General features: G+C 38.0%; 2 protein-coding genes across 2 annotated transcripts in view; both read right to left on the bottom strand.

The window, feature by feature from the left end:
• LOC129236674 (uncharacterized) overlaps positions 1–1,034 on the bottom strand; it is a 29,485-nt gene extending 28,451 nt beyond the window's left edge. The window contains exon 1 of the mRNA XM_054870929.1: positions 794–1,034. Coding sequence (XP_054726904.1) covers positions 794–938 — 145 coding nt within the window. The 5' untranslated portion in view covers positions 939–1,034. The remainder of the gene's footprint in view (positions 1–793) is intronic.
• Positions 1,035–1,609: 575 nt separating this feature from the next.
• LOC129236658 (uncharacterized) lies at positions 1,610–22,368 on the bottom strand. Its single transcript, XM_054870928.1, has 3 exons — positions 22,070–22,368; positions 21,636–21,986; positions 1,610–1,669 (listed from the first exon to the last, which is right to left on the bottom strand). The coding sequence occupies exons 1-3, from the start codon at positions 22,076–22,078 to the stop codon at positions 1,610–1,612; spliced, it is 420 nt and encodes a 139-aa protein (XP_054726903.1). The 5' UTR covers positions 22,079–22,368.
• Between the last annotated feature and the right edge of the window lie 3,165 nt (positions 22,369–25,533).

Here is a 25,533-nt window from a genome sequence, read left to right as displayed (position 1 = left end):
GACACACCACGAGAAAAAGTGTAATGGAGGGAAATTGCAGCGTTAAAGCGGCCAATTGATGCACCGTTTGGCTATTTTTAGATTTTCAAATGTTTCTTATGTTTCGCAACTTTCTTCAAATGAAAAGCGACCCATTTTACAAATATCTAACCATGACTGAAAAGGTCTGCGAGATCCAGCAATTACAGTTTTTAGCTTGGTGTCATGAGTTTTAAATTTTTCATCAGTAAATTCAAGGGAAAACGTTTGGTTCTCTTGCAAAAAATGGACGACCGTCTCAATTGCACCACTAGCGAAGCTTTAGTCCAGCTTACTCAATGTGCATTAAGTTTTATGGCAATAGTTTCCTATATTTATCGATTTGTGCAGTCTGATGTTTGCCTTTTAAATTTTCACATTTGTTTCAAATTTTTTTAATTTCGCACTTTTTTTTTTAATTTATAAATGTACACAACTCAATTTTGAATTTATTGTTTAAACACAATTCTCTCTTAGATTTATCATTTTTTGCACTGTTCCATAAAAATGTTTCATAAAGTTCACACGCGGCCGCCGTAGCCGAATGGGCTTGTGCGTGACCATCATTCGGCAGTGCGTAGGTTCGAATCTCCGTACATGAAAAAGCAAAATCATAGAAAAAAAGTTTTTTCTAATAGCGGTCGCCCCTCGGCAAGCATAAAACCCCTTTGCAAGCATCAAGACGCACGCCACAAATAGGAGTAGGTGCTCGGCCAAACACCTACGCGCCAATTGTTATTTTTTTTAATTTCACACACACGCACACATGTAATACCTTTTCCCAAAAATCCCGAACCGCCCGTTAGAAAAACACTTTTATCTCGATAAAAGTTTTGTATCTCCGAATTCATATTGAATTCCTGATTTTTCCCGTTCGCCTTGATTTCTTGTATTTCCGCTGTCATTTTTTTTAAATTCATTCACTTCAGCAGTGACTAACGAAATCTCATGAATTTCTACCGCACTCAATAATCCTTCAAGAAAAAAAGTTTTCAAAATATTCCGACCGTTCGATGCTGCGTTGTGATATCAATAAAATACCCATTGTTGAGAATATTGCTTTTTATACAACTCGACTGCATTTCTGTATGTAGTTAGAATCGATATTAGAGAAATATATCGGCATGTATGTATGTTTGTATGTATGAATGTTACTATTAGCAAAACGCTATGCAGCAACGCTAAGTGGTTTTGCAAAGAAAATAAAAGTTTCAAATACATCAACAATTTATATGAAAACAAAAACAATAAACAACCCACACAGTGATGCAACGAATTCCGGAAAAGAATGAACATACATTGAATACACAGATATACATATATTTATAGTATTAACAACATATCACTACACCTGTTTATCATATTAATACTATCAGATATTATGACTATTATTAAAAATCTGCTAAATGTGTGTATGTATGTGTGTATGAGTTTGTATGAAAATATTTCCCATTGCTTATTACGACTAGACTGCTTTCATTAATAAGTACCCAGATGTATACAGTGGCTGCCAGGGAAACACCTTTGTACCTAAAAAGCCATTCAGATGGGCACATACAGTATTGCGCAAAACATTAGCAATTTTTTCTGTTCATGAGATTTCTTCAGCTATATCTGACGTTTTTCGCTTCCAAATTTGCTTAGTCTTATGCTTAAATGGGAAATAAAAGAAGGATTTAAGAATACAAATGAGATGGGACTTTGACTGTCTTCTGATAACGAAAAAATTTTTTATATTTTTATTTTTTATATACTGATGCCAATATTAACACTAGATTCACCAAACCAAATAAAACCATGATTCTAATGCAGAACTTGTGGCGGCCCTTTGCTTCAACTTATTTTTTATATCAGGTCAGTCCATAAGCTCGTGCGTATTTTTCCCATAATTACACTTTTGTACGATTTTTGCATACAAAAAATTATTCGCGGAATATAACGGAACTATTTATATTTTCTTTGACATATTGTGCATTCAACAAGTGATTTTAATCGCGGATAGAAGCACGTGTTGTTAAAAAATAAAATGGAATCTTCGAACGCATATAATTAAAAGGCATATTTTGTATTTTTTTTATAAAAGTGGTAAAAATGCAACAACTGCTGCTGCAGAAATGTTCACGGAGAGAATACCGTGAGTGTGAGGACTGCGCAAAAGTGGTTTTCAAAATTCCGAAGTGGGAACTGCGACGTGGTCGTCCTGAAGTCTTTAAATCGACGCCTTGCTCAAACTCGTGGAGGCTGAGCCAAATTTGGCAGTCGATATGATAGCTCAGAGGTTAAATTCATCGCATGGAACAGTTCACAGCCACCTGGTTGAGTTTGGAAAGGTTTCAAATCTGGGAAAATGGGTTCCGCATAGACTTTCCGTCGCCAACCTTCAGCAGAGAGTGAATGTGTGTTGTCAGCTGCTGCAACGGCTTGAAAATGAAAGTTTTTTGAACCGTATCGTTACTGGTGATGAAGCATGGGTCCTTTACAATAACTCTGTTCGTAAACGCCAATGGTTAGATAAAGATGAAACACCAGAACCGACCCCTAGAGATGACCTTCACCCCAAGGAGATTCTCCTGTCTATTTGGTGGGATATGACCAGTATTGTTTATTATGCACTTCTGGAACCAAACCAGACGATAACTGCTGATTATTATTCCCATCAGCTATCAAACCTGAATGAGGCACTTAACAAAAATCGACCGTATTTAGTGAATAGACGCAAAGTTTTGTTTCACCACAACAACGCAAGACCTCATACCGCAAGGCAAGCATAAGGCAAGTTGAACGAGCTCGGATGGGAGCTAATGCCACATCCAACATACTCTCCGGATATTGCACCTTGTGATTATCACTTCTTCCGTGGACTTCAATCCCATATGAGCAACAAGAACTACTCCTCAAAAGAGGCTATAAAAAGGGATATCGAAGCGTATTTTGGCTCCAAGGACAAACAATTTTTAGAGCAGGGAATTAAAAATTTGCCTAAACGTTGGGAAGACAGTGTAAATAATGAAGGAAAATATATTATTGATTAATAAATACTTTAAACATCTCTTTTATTAATTTTAAAACCCCCTTTAAAAAACGCACGATCTTATGGACTGACCTGATAATTATTGCCAGGCTCTGAAAATGGCAAAATGAATGGAACGAACGAAACCTTCTGCGTATTTGGAAAATCAAATTTGCATACTTATAGAATGTATTATTGTTATTATTGTTATAACTAATTGTAAATGTCAATAAATCTAGTTATGTAAAGGGTTTTCCAATAACAGTAAAAAAAATAAATATATAAAATGCTATCGATTTTTTATGGCCGGAATTGGATGGACAACGTTTACTTTCAACAAGACGGCGCTACGTGTCACACAAGCAACGAAACCATTGATCTTTTACGGAAAAAGTTTCTGGTCCGTGTTATCTCTCGAAGAGGTGATCACAATTGGTCACCGAGATCTTGTAATTTAACACCTTGTGACTTTTTTTCTTTGAGGCCACGTGAAAGAGAAGGTCTACGCCAACAGTCTAGGGTCGATTCAAGACCTCAAAGATGGAGTTCGTGAGGCTATCGAGGACATAGGGCAGCCACTTTACAATTCGGTTATGGAAAATTTCATGAAAGGGATATTGTCCTGTAAGCGTGATCGTGGTGCTAATTTGCCTGATGTTATTTTCCACTATTAACGGCATACCTTCCTCTTTATAATGAAAAAAAAATCCGATCATTTATATTAAAAAATAGCATTTTTCTTTGAATATCAAAATAACATCTCTTATTGGAAAACCCTTTATTACAATTAACTTAAATAAATAAAGGCTGGAAACCTCGCTAAGCACTTCTTTTAAAGACTAGTCATTTTGAATTATGTACGGCTATTTATTGAGGAAATTTCGTGAGTTTTCTGTTCATATAAATTTTTTAAGAGTTATTGCCTTCAAATATTATACTACAAAAGTTTCAAATTTTTAAAAATATTTTTGTTCAATAATTCGATATGATTAAAATGTATTTTTCCGAATAGAAGCGATACATTCCGTATGCACCTCAACTTTCGTGTGCCAGCTGTTCACCGTGAGAACAAACCTTTCTCGAGTAACTTCAGTATTAAGCTAACAGAGTCAGAAGTTTGCCATCACGTACCGAGATATATGAATATGAATTTTACTTAGATCAATATATAAAAATTGTATTTCTACACAATATTGGCGTACAGCAACACTGAACTCGTTTATGGTAACCCATAAATAAGTGATATACTGAAGTGGACCAATAGAAATCCTTACCAGATATTAAAATGATGGAATAACGGCGAGCAAAACTTATCTGAAATCTACTCAATAAAAATAATTGTGAACCATTAACTAGGAGTACCCGAGAGGTATGAGTTTGTTAAATAAGAGACCGGAGAGATCATAAGGCATTTATTAATTTTAACTTAAGTTGCTTTTGCGCTCAAATAAAGCTGCTAGTGAGTATACTGAATGAAGTGAAAACTACTAAGTTGTTTGGGGTGAACCTTTTTTATTTTTCGACATAGTCTTCTTTTAGGTATATACACATCGTCGTGTTCTCGTTTGTTGACCCCTTCCGAATAATAAGATTACTCCAAGTCAGAAAAATAGTTAATCAATTCTGCCATCACTTGCTCGTTTGAATGAAGTGTTTTTGTCACCAGCCAATTCCCCCAATTGGGGAACAAATCCGAGGGAGCCAAGTTTGGAGAATAGGGAGATGTGAAACGAGTTGAAACTCTATTTCCATTAATTTGGCGGACACAGCTGCCGAGGTGTCAGCTGGTGCGTTGTCGTGATGGAAAAGAAAAATCACTCGACTTCCTCGATACAAACGAATACGAGCTCCAAGAGATATATTTTCCAAGATAACCTCGATACGCGCAAATTGTGCCATCTGTCTGACTTATCTAACGACTTTCATAAAATTCATAAATTTGGATAGAGCCCCGCACATACATAGATATGTCAAATTACCAATGCGCGCTTCTATGTCAAGGGAGCTAAGTACATATTCAAAAAGTTATAGAGATCCGATTATGAAACTTGCGGGAATTATTGAGTGCAGTCTCAGCTATTTATACAAAAATTAAGAAAAATAACAGAGGAGATGGGGTTTTTCAAAAATAAAAAAATAAAGAATTTCTAAAAAGCTTTTATTCTCAAATTTTTCGCAAAAAAATGTTTTTTCTAAAATTATTTCCAAAAAGTTTTTTTTTCTCAGAAGCTCTCAATTGTTAAAAAGAATAGAAAATATTTTATTTTAAAAAACTTTATACCAAAATTTTCAACATTATTAAATTTGTCTTCAAAATTTTTTTCTGTTTATCTCTTATTATATTCAAGCTCACAAATAAACCAATTTTTAGAAGAATTGACGACAATGTCTAAAGTTCAATGTCCTCGAATCACTCGACATGGAATCTCTAAAATAGTTCGTAATTACAAGGTGGCTTTTCTGATTTAAATATTTCGTTCTAATTTAATTACTAAATTGCTCATAAATAGATATGTAATTAAATATTTTAAACAAATCAACGAATTAAAACTCACTAAATCACTAACCTTAAACTTGAGTATAAAGTAGCTAAGGTTATGCACACTACTGTACGTACATACATTCATACGTTACTGTATTATGAATGCCGACAGAGCGACTAATTCTCAGATCGGCGTGTTGACAATGTGAGCAACTTCATTCTATACCTGGCTGGCGTGTGCTATTATGACGATGGGGTCACTAGCGTCACAGATGAGTCTCATAAGTAACCAACCAGTTTCATTAAATACTATTTACAATTTAATTACAACTTTTTTCCTTAAAAACAAAATTGTTGCGTTCGTTTGGGAGTTTTCATTTAGTATTAATTTTTATATTCTTTTCGCATTTTACTATTAAATATACAGTTATGGGCAACCAATTATTGAGTGGACAACTAAAAAACTGCGGTTGCCCAATAGTGGCGCCAATAGCTAAACTTGTCAAAAAGGTCAATGCATTGATAAGTAGGCATTTATAAAAACTCATAATTACGTTTCTAATTATAATACACTGTTTTTTTTTTTTTGTCGAAAATGTCGGTTTTATCAAAAAAAAAGTGATTTATGGTGTTTTACCTTCAATTCAAAAAAATTGTTTGGCTAAGGTGCGTCGAAACATTGTGCAAAATTTAAATTGTGGAGAAGTTCCTACCAAAAACTGTTAAGTTTAAGTGCGTCCCCCTATTACTAAAAAAAGTTTTGAATATTTTTTCGTTTTATTTAGATGGTAAAACTAACTCCATTTGTTAGATAACTTTTGTTCATATTAAAGACATTTTCGTAATAACGCGCTTGGAGAAGTACGACTCTTTTGAAAAAAAACAGTTGACCAGCCCATTTTCATAAGCCTTTCTTGCTTGATACCAGGTCTGAACTAAATGCCAGAAGTGGTAGAATCTTTCATCTAGGCTCTCAGAATCTCGAGCACCAAGTAGATGGTAACGTTCGAAACGGAGATTCGAAAGCTACTCAGAGGATACTTGGTCAAAGCCTGTGAGTTGTGAGCTGCTTGGACCATATGCAGAAGAATTGTCCTGGCCACTCCCAAGTAAATGGTAATCAGTGATTTTCCGCACTTACGTCACTTACGTGGACTTCTACTTATAGAACCATCCTCTAATTGCCATCGTCATCGCCAATTGCCATCTGCTTTAAAAAGTATAAAAGGTTCTTTTACGTCAATTCGGTCACATTGCGCTTCGTTTTGAGACCAGCCTTAGGCAAATGGTTCCAAATAATTTCTGGCTAGCCTTTAATTTCTGGGCAATTGTTCACATCCCGGTGCGATTTCATGATTGCATTGACATTTTCGACAATTGGCCAATCACCTACCAGAATGGAATCGTTAGAACTACTGCTTTCCTTTTCTATTCGATAGTACAATGGAGCCATAAACAGCATCAATTTTACTGGCAATTTCAACTTGGATCTTTGTTAGGAATGTATCGATTCTCCTCTTTTTTATCTTTATTTTGGAACGCTGCAACTCACAAGTGCCTTCACCAAACACAATTTTGTCAAGGAACTAACTACAGTGTAATGCTACCTTAAAAAAAAAGAATAATTAGCTGTTAGGTATTTGACCGAGTTGCTCCTCCTATTTATGGCATGCGTCTTGATGCTGTTCCACAAATGGAGAGACCTACAGTTTTATTTCACCTCTGAAGGGCAGATGGTTCTCATTAGAAGCTTTTATATTGCAAAAACTCACTGCGGGTGTGCCTAGAGAGGGTCGATCAGTGCTAGACAAAATTGCTTTCTATGATATTATTTTAGGTTTCAAGTTCCAAGACGGTATCGAGCGCGGGATCAATCGAATAGTGGTTATGTACAAAAACCACTAATTTAAAGTGACAAATAGTAGTTTTCGAAGAAGAATTTGCTCTTTATAAAATAATTGTAACTGCAGGGATCCGTAGCTGGATCCTGAGGGTAGCCTAGGAGCGCAGCTAAAACAGCGTATCCGTCCAAGAACAAGTAATGCTCATTATTTCGGTCATGATGTTGAAAAGTCAAGCGAATTGATATCTCTATCACTAAAAGAATTAAAGAGGAGCATTACGCGCATAATCCAATTAAAGATAAAATGGGTAAGTGTTGCATAGAGATCTAATAGGGGTATGAAAGTGAATACTCGGTAATAGAGATGAACAATTAGTTACTCCTTTATTTACACTAAAATCAAAAGACAATGAGGGCATGGGCCTTCTACACTCGAGAAGTGTTTCTTGTTAATTAAAATCAAATGGAAACTATAGGAAGGGAAAGGATTTGAGAATTTTCACGACCAGAGAAATACCTTCTGTCTATTTTCGAGTGTAAAGATTTGAGAACTAAAACATTTTATTTCGGGTCAAGCAAATCGAGCATTTCATATTGAGGGTTAATATTTGTATAACTCTATACGTTAACAATTTTGAATTGTTTTGAAAAGAGAATACAATCTGCTGTTCAAGAGGCGATGAACTTTATTGTGGAAAACAGATGGAGAGGCAGATCTGTGTGTGTCTGCAGCCACAGCAAAGCTGCGCTCATGGCCTTAGACAGCACTTCAACTACTTCAAGGGTAGTTGAGAACTGTAAATCAAGATTAAACTATGATATCCTGGGTAACGAAATATCTGACTCTTTAGGTAGAACTTCCTTGGCCTGCAGCCCGTTCTGCCACTCCTTTCTGCAGCCATCAAAGCCACATTTACCAAACGGATTAGATGAAAAAAACTGATTTTGTCATTCATGTCCGACCAACTGTCGCAGTTCCTTCTATCACTAAGCAGAAGGGACTGTAGGCAGCCAGAAAAGGTGGGCATCTCAGACAGTGTACTCTGCCCAGTAGGTGAAGAGGAGCATGAGACGGCGGACCACTTTCTGTGCGTATGCCCCGCCTTCGCTCTAATCAGGTCTTTGGTACTAATGTGTTAATAAGTTACCACCTTGTATGCTGTACTTGCTAGTCTATCCCGACGAAACCGAACCCAACTACTCTCCTGCTAACAGTTACGCAGCTCTTAGGTATAACATTTTCAAATATTAATATTTTAATATTTGAGCAGTTACCACTGAATTAAAAAATTTCCCAAACCTGTCTAGAACGTTACCTCTGCTCCGTCACAGCGCAAGTGCCTTATAAATAATTGATTTATTTTATAATATTATTATATGCCTATGTAGAAACATTCACTCCCAATAGACTTTAAAGCGGAATATTTTCAGTAGTTTATATTTCAATGAAAAAATCGTTATTGATAATTATCCACTTCCGATTTATTTATTTTAAATACTTTTATCTATTAGCATCAAATAACAGTCTCAGAACAAACTGTCTGGGCACAATTACCATAACTGCTATCAATTTACAAGTATCAATCTACAGCTTTTGTCATAACATTCCAACTAGAAGTTGGTACGAGGTACAAACAGCAAAAAATAATGAATAAGCAACGTCATAGAATGTAATTGGTTTAGGTTAAACACGAAATATGAAATATCAACTCAGAAGCAAAACAAAAAAAATTCGACTCAGCGCGTCGTGGTTGGACGTAAACATACTGGGTGGTCCAAGTGCAAGTATTATTGAATTATTATTATATAAATAGCTATCGTTCAGTCTTTTCGCCCCAATGCTTTCCTCTCTTTCCAGTTTTTCTTTTTTCTTCCTTTCCCCTTTGTAAATAACCCAACCTAACCTTTTCTGGCACTACCAACTTTTCGGTCAGCCAACATTATACCTCAGTGGAACGAAAAGAGTCGCTTATGTAACGTGCGGAAATATTATAAACCTTGTTCCAAAGTGATTTCCGTTTATTGAAAATAGGTTTCGGACGAGACGCATTGATTCAATGACAGCGACTATCTTAACGAACCGAATTGTTACTCCTGAGGTTCGGAAAATATGCCCTGATTTATGAACAGTGGCCGCCCTAGCCGAATGAGTAGTAGTGCCCGAGCTCGAAACCTGGCGAAGGCATGAAACACCAAATGAGAGGAAAAGTTTCCTTATAGCGGTTGCTCTTCGGCAGGCAAAGAAAAACTTCTGCGTGTATTTCTGCCATCAAAAAGCTCCTCATGAGAAAAACACCCCTTATATTGCGAAAGTAAATGTTGGTTGACAAGCAGCGCTTATGCAAAACCAACCGAGGTAGCCACACGAATGCAATTGTGACATAAATAAATTGAATGTTTGTCGATATTTGAAATACTTTGCATTTAAAAAGAAATTCAGTTCTCATTTTTTCAAATATGTGTTTATTTGGAACGCCCTGTACATGTAGAGCAGTACTTTAGCAGTTAAGGGGGGGGTAGGGTCACAAAATCGAAATTTTTTTTCTTCACTCATCTTATAGTAAATCATTTCAAGAATGTTGTCTCAAAATTTTAAGTGGATCGAAGCAGAACTCTCAAAGTTATAGCCTTTGTAGGCACTCTACCTCGAATGCGGAGCATCGATAATTTCTCAGAGTCATTTTTTCAAACGCGTTTTTCCCGAAACGACTTCTTAAAAGTCGGTGCCAATCACAACTCCGAAACTATTCAACCGATTCTTTTCAAATTTGGCACACGTTTTCTAAATCAAAAATACCTCCCCCCTACACTGCTTTTTTTTATTTTTTTTTTTTTAAGGTGGTTTTTCACTTACAAATATGGCGAAATTTTTCGCCAAAAATGCTCGTTTTACGTTTTTTTGCCACCAAAACTACAAAAATGAAAAAAAAAAAATTTTATTAATGTAGGGGGGAGCATTACGTCATACTTTAACTGAAAAATTCGACTTTTTTAGTTTCAGATGATTCTACGACGAATGCCGATTGGCACCGCAGAGCACCTCTCGAAAAACATATCTCCAAAAAAACTCTGTCATGGGCTTATTTGTCAATATTTTATTATTAATATTTTTTAAAAACTTATTGAAAATATGTACAATAACATGTAACTGATTTTATTAAAGTATCTTAAGCCATATTTCTGTAAAAAATCCACAAAAAAAGTGTTTTTTTTTAGCGCTAAACCCTACCTCCCCCTTAACAGCAGTGAGTTGCGGGCATCAATTATAATTTGATTTGCTTGGTACTTGCCAAAATCTCATTTAGCTTACATATGTAGCTGTATTTGCGATATTCACAGGGGCAATACTAAATTTGTTTGCGATTAACTAATACTCATAAACAGTATGTGTGCATGGGCATATTCCCATATAAATATGTGTATGTGTGTGTGAAATATTTTAGAAGCCAATTTTATGACTCAAACCTATTTATGCGTATCGTTTAGCGTTTTATCGTTTTGAGAGAATTGAAATATTGTACAATATTATTTTTGTAATTGTCAGAAAATAAGGCGCCTGTATTTAAATACTGTGTACTTGTATACACCTACATACATACCGTATGGAGGCGAAATATATGTGGCCCACTACATAAGTGGAACAACATCAAGGCATGTGTCCCCACAATCCGGAGGAGAAATTCGACACAAATACCTGTCAGAGATGTACACATCACACATACAAGGTGAAGCCCAAAATAAATAAGACTGGCGTCATAAAATTTTTTCTGATGGCGCCATCTTTTTAATGAGTTAGTGCGGTGGAAGTTACATTCCTAGCCGACTTCCAGTGAAAGCTTGGTGGCATTCGGTTCAGTGGAAGCGAAGTTATTGCGTCTAAAGTGTCAGTATGTTTGTGTCATCGGTAGAAAAACGAGTTTCGAACAAAGAGCTAATATCAAATTTTGTTTTAAAATCGGTAAAACGTTTACCGAAACATTTGAATTGATGAAAAAAGTTTATGGCGTCGATTGTTTATCTCGTGCCAGAGTTTATGAGTGGTTTACACATTTCAGAGATGGTTGTGAGGACATAAATGACAATGAACATACAGGCCGCCCAAAATCAGTAATCACCGAAACCTCCATCGAAATTGTTCGTAAATTTATCAAAAATTAACCGAAATCCTCGTTGTAATAGGAAATAGGAGATGAATATCTCCAAAACATCGACTTATCGCATTTTAACTGATCATTTGAACTTATTTTACTACCTTGTAACTGCTAATGAAACGTGGTGTTTCCAACATCAATCTGAAACTATGGTAAGCGTCAAAGTGTCGAATGGAAGGCACCAGATGAGCCACCAGCCAAAAAATCGCGTTTGGAGAAGTCAAAAATCAAGTTGATACTCATCTGTTTTTACGATTCCAAGGGAATTGTTCAGAAGGAGTTCGTGCCAATCGTGCAACCATGAAACCGTCAATGCAATTTTCTATCTTGGCGTTTTGAAGCGTTTGTTGCCTCGCATTCGTCGAATTCACCCTGAATACCGCGAAAGAGGAATCTGGCGCATTATTGCATGATAAGGCACCATCTCATCGATCCACTCTTGTGACGGATTTTTTGACTACAAATCACATTTTAACTATCAATCACTCACCGTATTCACTTGATATGGCTCCCTCTACCTTCTTCGAAAAATTGCATTTGGCCATGAAAGAAAAACGTTTTGCGTCCGTAGGGGCCATCCAAAAGGCTTGTACCGATATCCTGAAGTATATTCCGGTCAATGACCTAAAACACTCTTTCGAAAAGCTTTTAAATCGCGCAAAACAGTGTATCTAGGCCAGAGAGGACTATTTTGAATAAATAAAATCGAAGTTATCAGAACAATGCTCCTGTGGTTCCTATTTTAGCTCAGTCTTGTTTATTTTGGACTTCACCTTGTACATATCGTATGACATAGTGGCATGCACTCAAGATAGGGTATATTTGTAACAGAACCGTAACATGATATTTGGATATGCACCCAACTCTTTTTTTACACAGTAGATACGTTCCTTAGAAATGCGTACAAAAAAAAACTATCGTTTAAAAAAATATATGCAACAATGGTAAATTTGGGGATATGTTCCACTACTTTAAAAAATCGTGTAAAACGAAAAAAATACTTTCAAACTATTTTCCGATGAAACCGACCAAAAGATATAATAATAAAATCCATATTACATAAGAATTTATAAAACAAAAACAATTCATTTTTATTACCAAATTAGTCTAGAGTAAAATTTCGAAGTACTAAAATATATAAAAATTCAAATTGAGATTAGGAAACAAAATCAGCAATGAATAATTGATCGCTACTTGATAACAAGCGGTCACGTTTTTACAGACTGAATTAAAAGTGCTATCAGCAGTAGATACTATATGTACAATATCAAAGTCTGTTATTAGCCGTTGTGGTTTGGTTTCTTAAGTTGTTTATACAAAATTAATCACCCTATCGAATAATTTATACTTTTAACAAATGGCGTCGTACGTCAGTCATATTTGACTTTTGTGACCTAGACAGCTGCTATAAAGAAATATTCAAGCAATGCAGCCGGCAAAGTCGAATAAAGATTTCCATCACTCAAAATAATTTTTTTATTCAGTAAAAAAATGATTCAAAACCAGAATTATATGATTAATTTTGCGTCACTTTCTACAATACTTGTTATCCATCTGCACATAACCTAAAGATAACGTTAAAATTGCAATGCACAGTCAAACAAAATTACAGGTATTCATCAACGTAAATTCCATCAAGAACAACGCAACCATTCCAGCGCCGCTCTAACAATTCAATAACTCTTTTGTAGAACGATTTATTTTTGTCTCAAAATACGCCTCCGATTCAGCGATAACCTCTTCATTCGAGCGAAATTTCTTATCATCCAGCATTTTTTAAGTCTGCGAATAGTCAGTAGTTGCTGGGAGTCAAATCCGCCGAATACAGTGGATGTGGGAGCAACTCAAAGTTCAATTCATATAGTTTTGCCATTGTTTTCATTGACCTGTGACACGCTTGTTTTTGGTTAACAATGAGCAAACGCGGCACCCACTTTGAACAGAGCTTTAATATTATAATAATAATAAACAATATAAAAACAACGCGTTCTTTTAATATCTCTACGATGTCAGCTAACTCACGCAAAATCATTCTAGTGTTATCGCCTCATTTGAATATCCACTGTGTTGTGCATCATCGGTGTGTCCACGACCACGTTTGAAGTCTGCAAACCATCATTTTATTGTTGTTTCTGATGGAGCGGAGCCCGCATAACACTTTTCAAGCCATTGCCTTGATTGAACTGTATTTTTTTCAAGAAGCAGTGTAAAATTAAAACACGAATTTCTTTTCTTGCTTTATTGGGCCTCATCACTCATGATTATTTTTGATGAAAAATCATCTTCCTCTTGGTGGTGATTAAGGATGGCTTGAGCGTATGTTAGACGCGATTGGACTTTGTACGGAAACATCTTCAAATCTTGTACCAAAATTCGCTGTAAAGACCGTCGACTGATACCCATTTACGTGGCACGTCGTCTGGTCGATGTCGACGGCACTTCCATGACATCCTCGGCTACAGCAGCAATATTCTCTGCAGAACGGCTACTCCGGGGTCTGCCACGCCTAGCAGCACCTCGTGTTGTGCCAGTCTCTTTGAGGCGAGCGGCTAAACGTCGCAGTGTTTCACTAGTAGGCGTTGGACGGTGAGGAAATCTGCGACGAAATTCACGTTGTGCCAAAGTCACCGACCGATTATTGGTCAAATAAATAGTCAGCAATATTCCGCGTTCTGGAGCAGTGTAGCGTAACATTGTTTATTAACGTGTATTTCGCATGTGTTTACTACACAAATGTCAAAACAGAACTGACATTAGGGGCCAATCGCAAAATTTATAGTATTTTCTGATAGGAGGATTACTTTAGCGCCACCTGTTATTATCTATTCGGCCGCCGTAGCCAAATAGGTTGGTGCGTGACTACCATTCGGAATTCATAGAACGTAGGTTCGAATCTCCATGAAACACCAAAATGAAGAAAAAGCTTTTTCTTTTTCCGGTCGCTCCTCGGCAGGCAATGGCAAACCTCCGAGTGTATTTCCGCCATCAAAAAGCTCCTCGTAAAAACAAAAAGAAAATATCTGCCGTTCGAAATCGGCTTGAAACTGTAGGTCCCTCAATTTGTGAAACAACATCAAGACGAACGCCACAAATAGGAGGAGCTCGACCAAACACCAAAAAAGGGTTAAAGCGCCAATTATATTCAATGTAAATATGTATATTAAGTATCTTCACTTAATTTTACACGAAATATTTTCAGAATTATATTTTGTTCAGAAAAAAATTTTTTGATTTGAAATTCATGCCAAAAACGAAAATTTCTTGTTAAACAAATGTTTAGTGAACCGTGCTATATCGAAATCGTGTAAATAAAAACCGTATAAAAAGAGAGTTGAGTATATGAGAAAGATTTGATGCATTACCGTTGTTAGGCAGTTCGCTAGCAAAATTAATGAAATCGCCAACGATGTTTAATGGATATTGTCGAGGCTTGAGACCAGTACTCACTCCTGAGAGTCAGCATAATTGTTAGTGGCGCAGAAGAGCCGATTTACACTGCGTTTAAGAAAGTTTCTCAGTTTTGATGTGACACACATACCATGTTCGATTGGCCCATATTTTGTACACTTAATTAAAATCTTTATTCCCATTATGGCGCTAATAGTTGCATTACAACTAGCAAATACACGGCAATCGCTTTTTTGCCACTAAGATAAATAACTATATTTTATTCAAACGCCTTAACACATTGCCGCCCGCTAATGTATTGCGTTGACTTTAAACTTAAAAATTACTTTGGGAGGTGTCACCAAAAAGCCAAATATCGGTTCCAGTCACCAACGAATGCCTAATGAAAACGAAATATATCGTTCTTAAGCGTCCATGTGTTAAGATGCACACTATTTTTTACATTTATTTTGTAAAAAAAATGTTTTCTACTCTAAAACGAGCGACTTATAACTGATCGTGCCAAAAACCTGGATTTTCGAGATTTAATCCATAAACTCTTGATTGCTCTTGTTTATTTTTATGGAAAAAGCGAAGCGGACAAGAAACTATAAGCACTCGAGCTCAAATGGAATGTTGAAGGGGAACGTAGGAGTTTTTAGAATCAAAATATCCGTTACTTTCGATTTACCATTGAAAATTGTCGCTTCGATAGTGTCAAGCAAGAAATTTTTTTATAGCAAGTCTAATCCATTACGTGACACTGGTGGATTTAAGTTGCGGAGAAGGATTATAAGCGCACCAACTTTGAGTGAAAGCACAAATGGTGACATATCTGGTAAATCCAAGCAGTAGAAAACCCCGATAGGATAATTAAGATTCTATCCGCATTCATAATAGTATGAAACGATTCATACGTACATACATATGTACGTTTGTATATATTTACAATACTTTTTACATATCAGAACGTACGCTTTCTTCTCCACCAAACAAAGTTTTCTATTTTGCAGAGGTTTCATAAAAGAAAAAATGATTTAAAGAAATATTGTCCGAGAAATTTCTAACTTTATTTTTATGGACTAAAGGTCGATCGCAGCGGTAGTGGCTCGATTTAGAAAGCCCAGTGGGTCGATTTTTTGCAAAACTTTGTTTTTATATTTTACGCAGTCTAAATATCACCTTGATCAACAAGTTCGCGGAACTAGCGCCAGGTGACATCCCTAATTCAACTGATTTGAGTTCTGTTTTTTTTGACGTTGACATCTGTGATTAACTTCCTACCAAAATTTTATGGCGATTGCTTGACATTTGTAAAAAATTACGCCGTTTTGATTTTCGTTTTAGATGGATTTGAATTTGCAACAACCGGTTTGTATAAAATTGTGTGTTAAAAATGCATTCAATGGTGCGAAAACTTTAGAAATGTTGGAAAACTGTTTCGGATTCCGACTCAACATTCGTTAAACGCATCATTACTGGAAACGAGGCGTAGGTTTATGAGTACAAAACGCCATCCAGACATCAGGCAAGTGAGTGGAGAGTTTCAAAGAAACAGGAGCAAAAAACAAAAAACACGTTTTTTCAGTAATAGGCTGACGATTTTTATGGATTACAATGGTATTGTGCATCACGAATTTTTACCACAGTGTCCGACAGTTAATAATGATTATTATTCGGGAGTTATGAGACGTTTACGTGAAGCAATTCGCCAAAAAAAAATAATGTGTAGAAAAATAACTCGTGGATTTTGCAACATGATAACGCACCGTAGCACAATGCCATCATTATCCGTGAATTTTTGACCAAAAACGAAACGAACACCATGCAATAGCCTTCGAATTCACCTGATGGGGCTCTCTGCGGTTGATTACTGTCTGATCGAATCAAAAAACTACTACGGGAAACACGTTTTTACAGCCGAAATCAGGTAATGGAAAATCGAAAACGGTGCTGAGGGCTATACCGAAAATAGAGTTCCAGAGATGTTTAGAGAGCTGAATCAAACGCTGGCATAAGTGCGTTGGGGGGAGTACCTTGAAGGCGATAATATCACTTTTGAGGAATAAACTTGTATTTTATATTTTCTAACTACAGGGCGAACGATATGAAGTGTTACCTATTCAAAACACCATAACTTTTTGTGTGAAATTAGTTTTTATTAATTTCAAAGACAAGATTGTTCAAAAATGATTACAATTTGAAGATATATTCACTCTGGTTCGATATGACCACCTTTCGCCATGACTATAGCCTTCAAATGGTCAAAAGTGAGTTGCACGAATGTAATTTTGAGGTATTTTGGCCCATTCTCGTATAATCGCTTTTCTCAGTGCATCCATACTGATATATTTTTTAGTCCTCACCTTGCTCTCCAAAATGAACCAGATCGAATAGTCCATCGGATTTGCGTCTGGCGAATTCGAAAGACATTGTGTGGACGAAATGAAGTGTGGAACATGATTTTTTAACCATTCTTGGTTCACACGAGCTTTATGAGACGGTGCGGAGTCCCGTTGGAATGTCCATGGTCTGCGACCGAAATGTTTACGTGTCCACGGCTCTAAAGCAGCTTCTAAAACATTTTCCCAATAATAAGTCGCATTCACTTTGACATCAGGCTCGATAAAAACGATTGAAAAGCGTCCATCAGCGGTCACTGCGGCCCAAACCATTACTTGCGATGGGAAATTGCTTCGAGTGGTCATACGTAGGCTCAAATTCTCGTATGAGCGTTCGGTCAAGTAAACACGATTTTGAGTGTTAGGAAATTCGCCACGTTCGTGCAAGCGCAACAACTCATTTGCCCTTTCGCACCGAACTTTTTTTTGCTGGGGTGAAAGATCGTGTGCTTTTTGGAACTTGTGAGCCTTGACCTTGAGCTCATTGTTCAATATGCGTCGAATGCTGTCTTGCGATATTTTCAGTTCTTTGGCCATTTTTCTTCCACTTCGACGTGGATTTCGTTCAAGCCGAGTCTTCACTTTCCGAACCATTTCTGGCGTTGTTGCGGTTTTTTTTGGTCCACCTCCATAGTTTTGCAATGTTACCAGTATCATTGTTCGATACACAAACATTTTATTCACTTTGAGGCGACTGAGCTCACGAACAATGGCTGGTTGTGATTTTCCAGCCAAATATAACGCAATCACACTATTACGTTTGAATTCCATCACAGAAAAAAAAATTCAACAAAACTGAGACCCAAATGCTTTTGATGGCTTATAAACAATATTTTGAACTGTCATTAGAACAATTTTGACGTTGATGTCATGAGCTGTTTTACAGATACAAGCAGTGTGAAGTTGGTAACACTTCATATCTTTCACCCTGTATATTCCGGGAACCTTTTGATCGAGGTGGTATGACCCAAATTTGCGCATAAAAATGATTTTAAAAATATCTGGACTCCAACTGGTGGCTGCAAATAAACAAAAAATTCACTAAAATTTCATCAAAATCGGGTCAGTGGACTCTCAGCTCATAGATAGCACACAAGTAAACAAACACATATCCTGATGCTTTCCATTTCAATTCAACCGGGCTATTCGGGTCATGTTCTTCGATTTCGTTGTAACTGAAATATGTTGCTTTCTAGTCAAAATAATGAGACACGTATTTTTTTGTTCGCCCGAAAAAAATTTTTTTCAAGAGTTTATTATTATTATTATTAGAAGGCCATTACGCACTGCGACCAGAGTTGATCTATTGTGCAAGACCTATTTTGTAACCCTAGAGTTTAAGGCTTTTTATAAATTTTAGCACTATTGTGGGTTTGTTGTTCCAAAGATTACATGGAGATACTACGATACCACCAAGGTGGTGAAGTCTTTGTCTGCCCAGCGCAGGACATTCACAAAGCACATGTTCTGAGCTTTCTATATCCATTTCGCAAAAGCGGCAGACATTGGTCTCTGATAGACCAATGTTATTTAAATGATACCTCAGGCTGCAGTGACCTGTGAGGTATCCTGTTAGAAGACGCAGATCTACTCTGTTTAGTGAGAGTAGCTTGTCTGATATTCCTTTGTTGGGACTAAGAAATTGTCTGGCTTGACGCTGACCGGCACAATTTAGCCAGTGTGCAGCAAATTTCCTTTCTTCCCATTTCCTGAGGAATTCATTAATGTGGCTTTTCGTGAGTCCACAGAAAGGCTCAGGACCAGTAAGTTGCATATTTGCTCCTTGTTTTGCGAGGTCATCAGCCATTTCATTCCCCTCATGCCCTTCATGTCCCGGAATCCAGACTAGATTTACTGTGTTGAGGTTTCCTAACATGTTGAGAAGGTTTAGGCAATCATTTACCAATTCAGAGGTGATAGTTGTTGATAGAAGGGCTTTTAGAGCCGCTTGACTATCAGAGAGTATATAGATGTGAGTACCTCTCATTTTCCTGCGAAGGCATTCTCTCACACATATTTCAATGGCATGTATTTCTGCCTGGAATATTGTTGGGTAGAGTCCCATCGGAATCGATTTTTTAAATTTAGGCCCATTGATTCCTGCCCCTGCTCTACCATCTTCCAGCTTGGACCCATCAGTGAACCATAATTGAGATCCAGGCTTGAAATTGATAGAATTAGTTCTCCAAGTTGTTCGTTCATTAATAATAATTCGGAAGTTTCTGTAGAGAATGGGTTTGGGAGATATTGTATCCACCCTGTGTAGTATAGGAGTGTGTCGAAAGTCTTCTAAGATCTTTAGATGTCCTCTCATATCTCCACTTTTAAGATCGGCGTTGCCTTTTAGTCTTAAGGCACTCAATCTTGCTTCTTTTTCAATTAAGATGGGAAGCGGTGGTATACCTAGGAGCACGCCCAAAGCGTCAGTTGGGCATGTTTTCATTGCTCCTGTTATACCGATGCAGATGAGGCGGTACAATTTGTTAAGATCGCTTGCCGCCTTTCGTTGCTTAACTTTGGGCCACCATGCTATGGAAGCATAAGTGACTATAGGCTTAACAACTGTAGTGAATGTCCAGTAGGTCATTCTGGGGCTGAGCCCCCATGTTTTACCAAAAAGCCTTGTGCAGGCATAGAATGCCCTTGTGGCTTTTACAGTAACTTTCTCAAGATGCGAGTTCCAGGTAAGTGCTTTGTCAAGGTTGATACCAAGGTAGTTCGCCTCTGTGGAGAGTTGTAGAGTCGATTCATTCAGGACAGGACATTTGATGTTGATATTCCTTTTCCTGGTGAACGGCACTAGCGCAGTTTTAGATGGGTTGATAGAGAGCCCTTTGTCAGTGCACCATTTGTTGATTATGTTGAGGGCTTGTTGCATGCGGTTAGAGATGGTCTCTTCATGCCAGCCCACTATATATACTACCAGGTCATCAGCATAGCCCTGGGTGTGGAATCCTAGGTTGTTCAGTTTGTGGAGAAGTTCATCTATTACTAGTGTCCACAGAAGAGGAGAGAGTACTCCCCCTTGCGGGCAACCTCTTGTGGCCTTGATAGACTTTATTCTTCCTCCTAATTCTGTACTGATCGTTCTGGATTTCAGCATCGATATAGTCCATCGTCTGATGGGTTTAGGTACGTCCTTTTGAGATAGGGCATTGTTGATTGCCTCATAGGACGTATTATCGAAAGCTCCTGTTATGTCAATAAAAGCGCAAAGTGCGATTTGTTTTGACTCAATAGCTTTTTCAATAATGGTTACCAGACTGTGTATTGCAGTCTCAGTAGATTTACCTTGTTGGTAGGCAAATTGAAGTTGGTGCAGTGGGAAATTAACCAAGTTATTCTCCCGTATGTGCTGATCCAATATTTTTTCCATTGTTTTTAGGAAAAATGAGCTGAGGCTAATCGGTCTGTATGACTTAGGCAATTGTTCGGGTTTTTTCCCTACCTTTGGAATGAATACGACCTTTACCTCAGCCCATTTCGTAGGGATATAACCTAGCAATAGGCTTGCTTTATATAGTCTGGACAAAGTAGGGACAATGTATTGGCTTCCCTTTTGCAGAAGGCAAGGGAATATCCCATCAGGTCCAGGAGATTTGTATGGGCTAAATGTAGATATAGCCCATTGTACCCGATTTTCATGGAATAGCTTATTTGCCAGCTTTAGGTCCTCTCTGTCAGCATCAATGGTAGGTTCTACCAACATTGTGGACTCATGTAAAGCATGGCATCCCGGGAAATGGGTGTCCAGTAGAAGTTGGCTAGTTTCTTCTGGGTTTTTAGTGTAGCTACCATCTGGCTTTTTCAGGGTACATATGCCGTTTGAGTGATCCTTTGATAAGGCTTTCTGGAGGCGGATAGCATTAGGAAGATTTGAAATCTTATCACAGTGATCCCTCCAGGAAGCTCTCTTAGATTTCCTCAATTCTTTGTTAAAGTTGGTTAGAGCTCTTGAGTAGGAGACCCAGTCCCCTGTTTGTTTAGCTCTATTCCATAATACTCTGGTTTCATGGCGTAGTCTTGAAAGCGTACTATTCCACCAGGGGACATCCCTTCGTGGTTTTTTCACTTTTTCCTGACAGCTCTCATGAAATGCAGACGTAATGTTTGAGTGGAGTTCATTTGCCTCCATCTCAAGCTCTGATTTAAGCACCAGGTGATGCTTAGAGTAGTTAGCACTTTGTTCTAAGTTAAAGTGAAAGACATTCCAATTTATATTCTTTGGATTTCTGTAAATTGTTATGTGCGGTAAGGTAGCACCTAAGTCAAACCTGATAAGACTGTGGTCCGACATTGATGCTTCCCCGGACACATGCCAATTTGAGACTTCTGATAGTACATTTGGACTGCATAGGGTAAGATCAAGTACTTCCTCCCTTATTGCATTCCTAAATGTTGGTTCATTGCCTCGGTTTACTATTGATACATTATATCTAAGTAAGAATTCAAGAAGGCACTCACCTCTCGCATTGATGTTTGTGCTGCCCCATATCGTATGATGGGCATTCGCATCACATCCTATTATCCAGCGTAGGTGGTTCTCCTTGCAGTAGTTGACTAGGGCTACAAGTTCCCTTGTTGGAGCAGTTTCCTCATCTCCTGGAAGGTAGGCAGAGGCAATGATTACCTCGTGCTCGCCTTTGTCTGTTGGCACCTTGGTCCAGATCGCAACGAGATCGGTGGTAGTGAACTGCGAAATGGGAATGAAGGTTAAGTTATTGCTAATTAAGATTGCCGCTCTAGGGCGATCATTGTTGGCATAGATTAACTTACCATTAACATCTTGGAGTCCCTCAATGACTCTGTCACGTACCCACGGTTCTTGGATTAGAGCTATATCCAAGTTTTGTTTGTTAAACCTCCTTGCTAGTTCAGCCGAGGCAGCCTTTGCATGGTGGAGGTTTAATTGAAGGCATCCGAGTTGCCTTCTATTGTTGCTTAGGGTAGCGTGTGGCATTATCGCCTCTGTTTTTTGGCACTGGCTGCCTTTTTCTTGCCTCTGTTGCTACCCAGCAAGGCCGCTTCCTCAGCAGAGTGACGTTCGCCTTTTTTGGTCCTCTTTGGACCATTATTTTTCTTGTCGGCACGAAGCGGGGGTCGCATTCTTATGCCTTCCTCTACCCTTTGAGCACTTGACATTGGTGCAGGCTTGGTGGCGTGTGGCGCATCTTTAGAGCAACATGGCTGCTCATCAGTTTGCGTTACGCTCACTGCGGTTGCTGCGATCGCCGATGTCGAAGTGCAGGGTTGTTCCTCGGTCCGCTGCAGTGCGGGAGGCTTGGGCGCTTCTGATTCAGCATCCTTCTCCGGGGTTTTGGCCTTAGTTCTAAGTTGAACTGTGCTAAACCCATAGTTCAACCAGGAGTTATTTTTTTTTATCACAATGGCGGAGATGGGGTCGATTGCGATGGTTAGCTCCGTCACCTTACCCTTTTGTACTCTACGTAGTACCCGCCATTCCTGAACGTTCAGGCCAGAGTTTTGCCCATCCAGGAGGCTGAGGATGTCCTCTGTGGATGTGCTGTCCAGTTCTGGAAAGAGGCATGTGAAGATCAAAGGCCTTGGTATGTCCTTTTCTAGAACGATCCTGATTTGCGCATCCTTCCATGGTTCAAGTTTAGGCATTGCTGCCTTTAACCAGTCGGTTGTTTCATCGTTGCCACATGAGGCAACTATGTATCCTGCGCGGAAGGTGCAGCTGTTAAAGATTGGCTTGGCACCACCAGTCTGCTTTTTCCTTATGCTGTCCAGGATAACGTGTTGAATGGCCTTTAGTTTATCCGTAGGCCATATCGTTGCCGGATAATCAGGTGGTATGATACCCAGCTTGGTGCTACATGCAGCATCCTTGTAGGACATTTTAGCCGTCCCTTCTTTCACCTCCAGGTTAGGCACTGTTGCCTTTGCCCTTTCGGCTTCTGATGGGTCAGTTGTCCTTTCCACTAAGTTAGCTCTTTTGGGAGATCTTTGCTTAGGGGTGGTGCTGCTGGAGCGCTGACGCTTTAGGTTCATTGGCTGCTGTGCTAGTTGTCGCGCTTCTTCAATGGAGTGACCTTTACCCAGGTGGTACCTGAGTCGCTTTCTGGCGGCACCGCTGAGCCGCAGATTCACTCCCATTTCCGCTCCATTCTTAGCCGAACCTGTGGTTTTTGAGGGAGAAGTTAAGAGTTTCTCCTCTTCCTCTGGTGATAGAGCGGAAGTTTTCCCGATGGGCCCTAGGTCCATTTCGTCTACTTCCATCTCTAATTGCGCTATGGCAGAGGTCGAGCATTCGCTGCCTTTTGTTGCCTGCGGCAATTGTTGTTGTTCGACAGTGGCTGCCGAAAGGTCACTGCTGACCTGGTTTGTAGAAGGCATTGTTGCCTTTTCTTTGTTTTTGTTTTCATCGTTTGTTTTATACATAAGTGAGTCCCACGAGTAAAGGGGAATGGAGGTCAAGCCGCAACAGTGCCCCAGTGTTGCGGTAAGGCTAATTACAACCAGAGGGCGCCCGGTATCTGGAGGTCACCGTTAAAAGACACACTGACGTAGTGCCATTCATCACTTAGGCACGGTACGAATAACACCTGTGATTACGGGTTTTTTCGAGTTTGCCTCTCTAGATCCGCCATTTTCGGTCGAAAGCAGGGGCACCTCGTGCAGGAGTGGAATATTGCCACAATGGTCGGTCTTTAGGCTTTAGGCAGTTCCTGCCAGTCGCCTCTGTGTGCCCTACCTCTATAATAGAACCAAAACACACTTAACCCCCAAGAGTTATCGGCAATTTTGTTTTTCGGCTCAAAATCGATTTTTTTTTAATTATACAATATATACAGGGTTGGCCATATTAAACTGACCCATTGAGTAACCCTATAACTTTTTACTGTAATTTGAAATCTAAGGTTTACGTCAACAAGCCAAAGACACTAGGCGCACTTAAGGCCAATATCCGACGGGAAATAGCCGCCATATCGGCCGAGACGCTGGCCAAAACTATGGAAAACGCCGAAAAACGGGCACATTACGCTATACGAGCTAAGGGCGACCACTTGCGCGATATCATATTCAAAAAGTGATGTAAACGAATCTCCTTGAACTAAATTAAATGTTTTTCACAATGAAACACAAAAAAAATGTTTCTTTTTCCATATTTTTTTAATAATCACATGGGTCAGTTTAATATGGCCAACCCTGTATATAAAATATACAATATAATATACAAATATAAAAAATGTTCAACTACTTTTTTGCAATTGTTTCTACATGAAGTCGCTCGTGTAAGTAATTACAATCATTGTGAACCCAAAATTATTAAAATCAGTTCATTTTTGACTAAGTTATGGGCATTTAAAAAAATTTTTTTCTTATATAATTAAAAAAAATCGAGTTTGAGCCGAAAAACAAAATTGCCGATAACTCTTGAAAAAGTGTTTTTTCAGGCGAAAAAAAATACGTGTCTTATTATTTTGACCAGAGAGCAACATATTTCAGTTACATCGAAATCGAAGAACATGCCCCGAATAGCCCGGTTGAATTGAAATGGAAAGCATCTCCTATTGTATATAAAAGTATATATAAGTACATAGATATAGACAAATTTAAATTGTGTGCAGCTTACTTTTTTCTCCCATATGGTTTTACTTTCACAGTTTTAAATAATTATTGTACTGAGACTTATTGATAAGTTTTGACAACTTATTTGTTTTTCATTTAATTTTAATATTTTTTTATATGGAAATATAGTTAATTCTCTTACGAAACCCATACGAGTCCAGCACTCAAACTTTGGGTAAATTAAAGAAATTAAATAATTTTCATTAAAATTTCGCACTTCTTAATCAGACCCCTTAGAAAAATGTCGGGTACGCAATTTTATAACTCATTTAATTCTAACATAATGAAGTGCAAGTTTCAAATGACTAAAAAAATGCCTTGATTTCTGAAGAATTTGCTGGAGGGGTTGGCTGTTTTTTCAGCACAAAAAAAATGTATACCTATATCGTGCTTCAGCAGCTTCAAACTTGGATTTTATGACACTAAAATTTAATAAAAATAAATTTTTACAAAAAAGGTTTTAAAAATAATATTTTTAAGTTTGAAATTCAGGTTTATGAGGTTTTTGTGAAAAAATATAAATAAAAAAAGGAGAAAATAGTTAAAACTGATCAAAATGTTGCTGGGCTATCTTTTATCGCGTGCTGCATAAGGGGATCATGCATACATATTCACCTACCCAAGAATTTCATGGTACTGGGAAC

The sequence above is a fragment of the Anastrepha obliqua genome, chromosome 1, assembly GCF_027943255.1.
Source record: "Anastrepha obliqua isolate idAnaObli1 chromosome 1, idAnaObli1_1.0, whole genome shotgun sequence".
NCBI classification, from domain to species: Eukaryota; Metazoa; Arthropoda; class Insecta; order Diptera; family Tephritidae; genus Anastrepha; species Anastrepha obliqua.
This window is presented reverse-complemented; position numbering and strand designations above follow the sequence as displayed.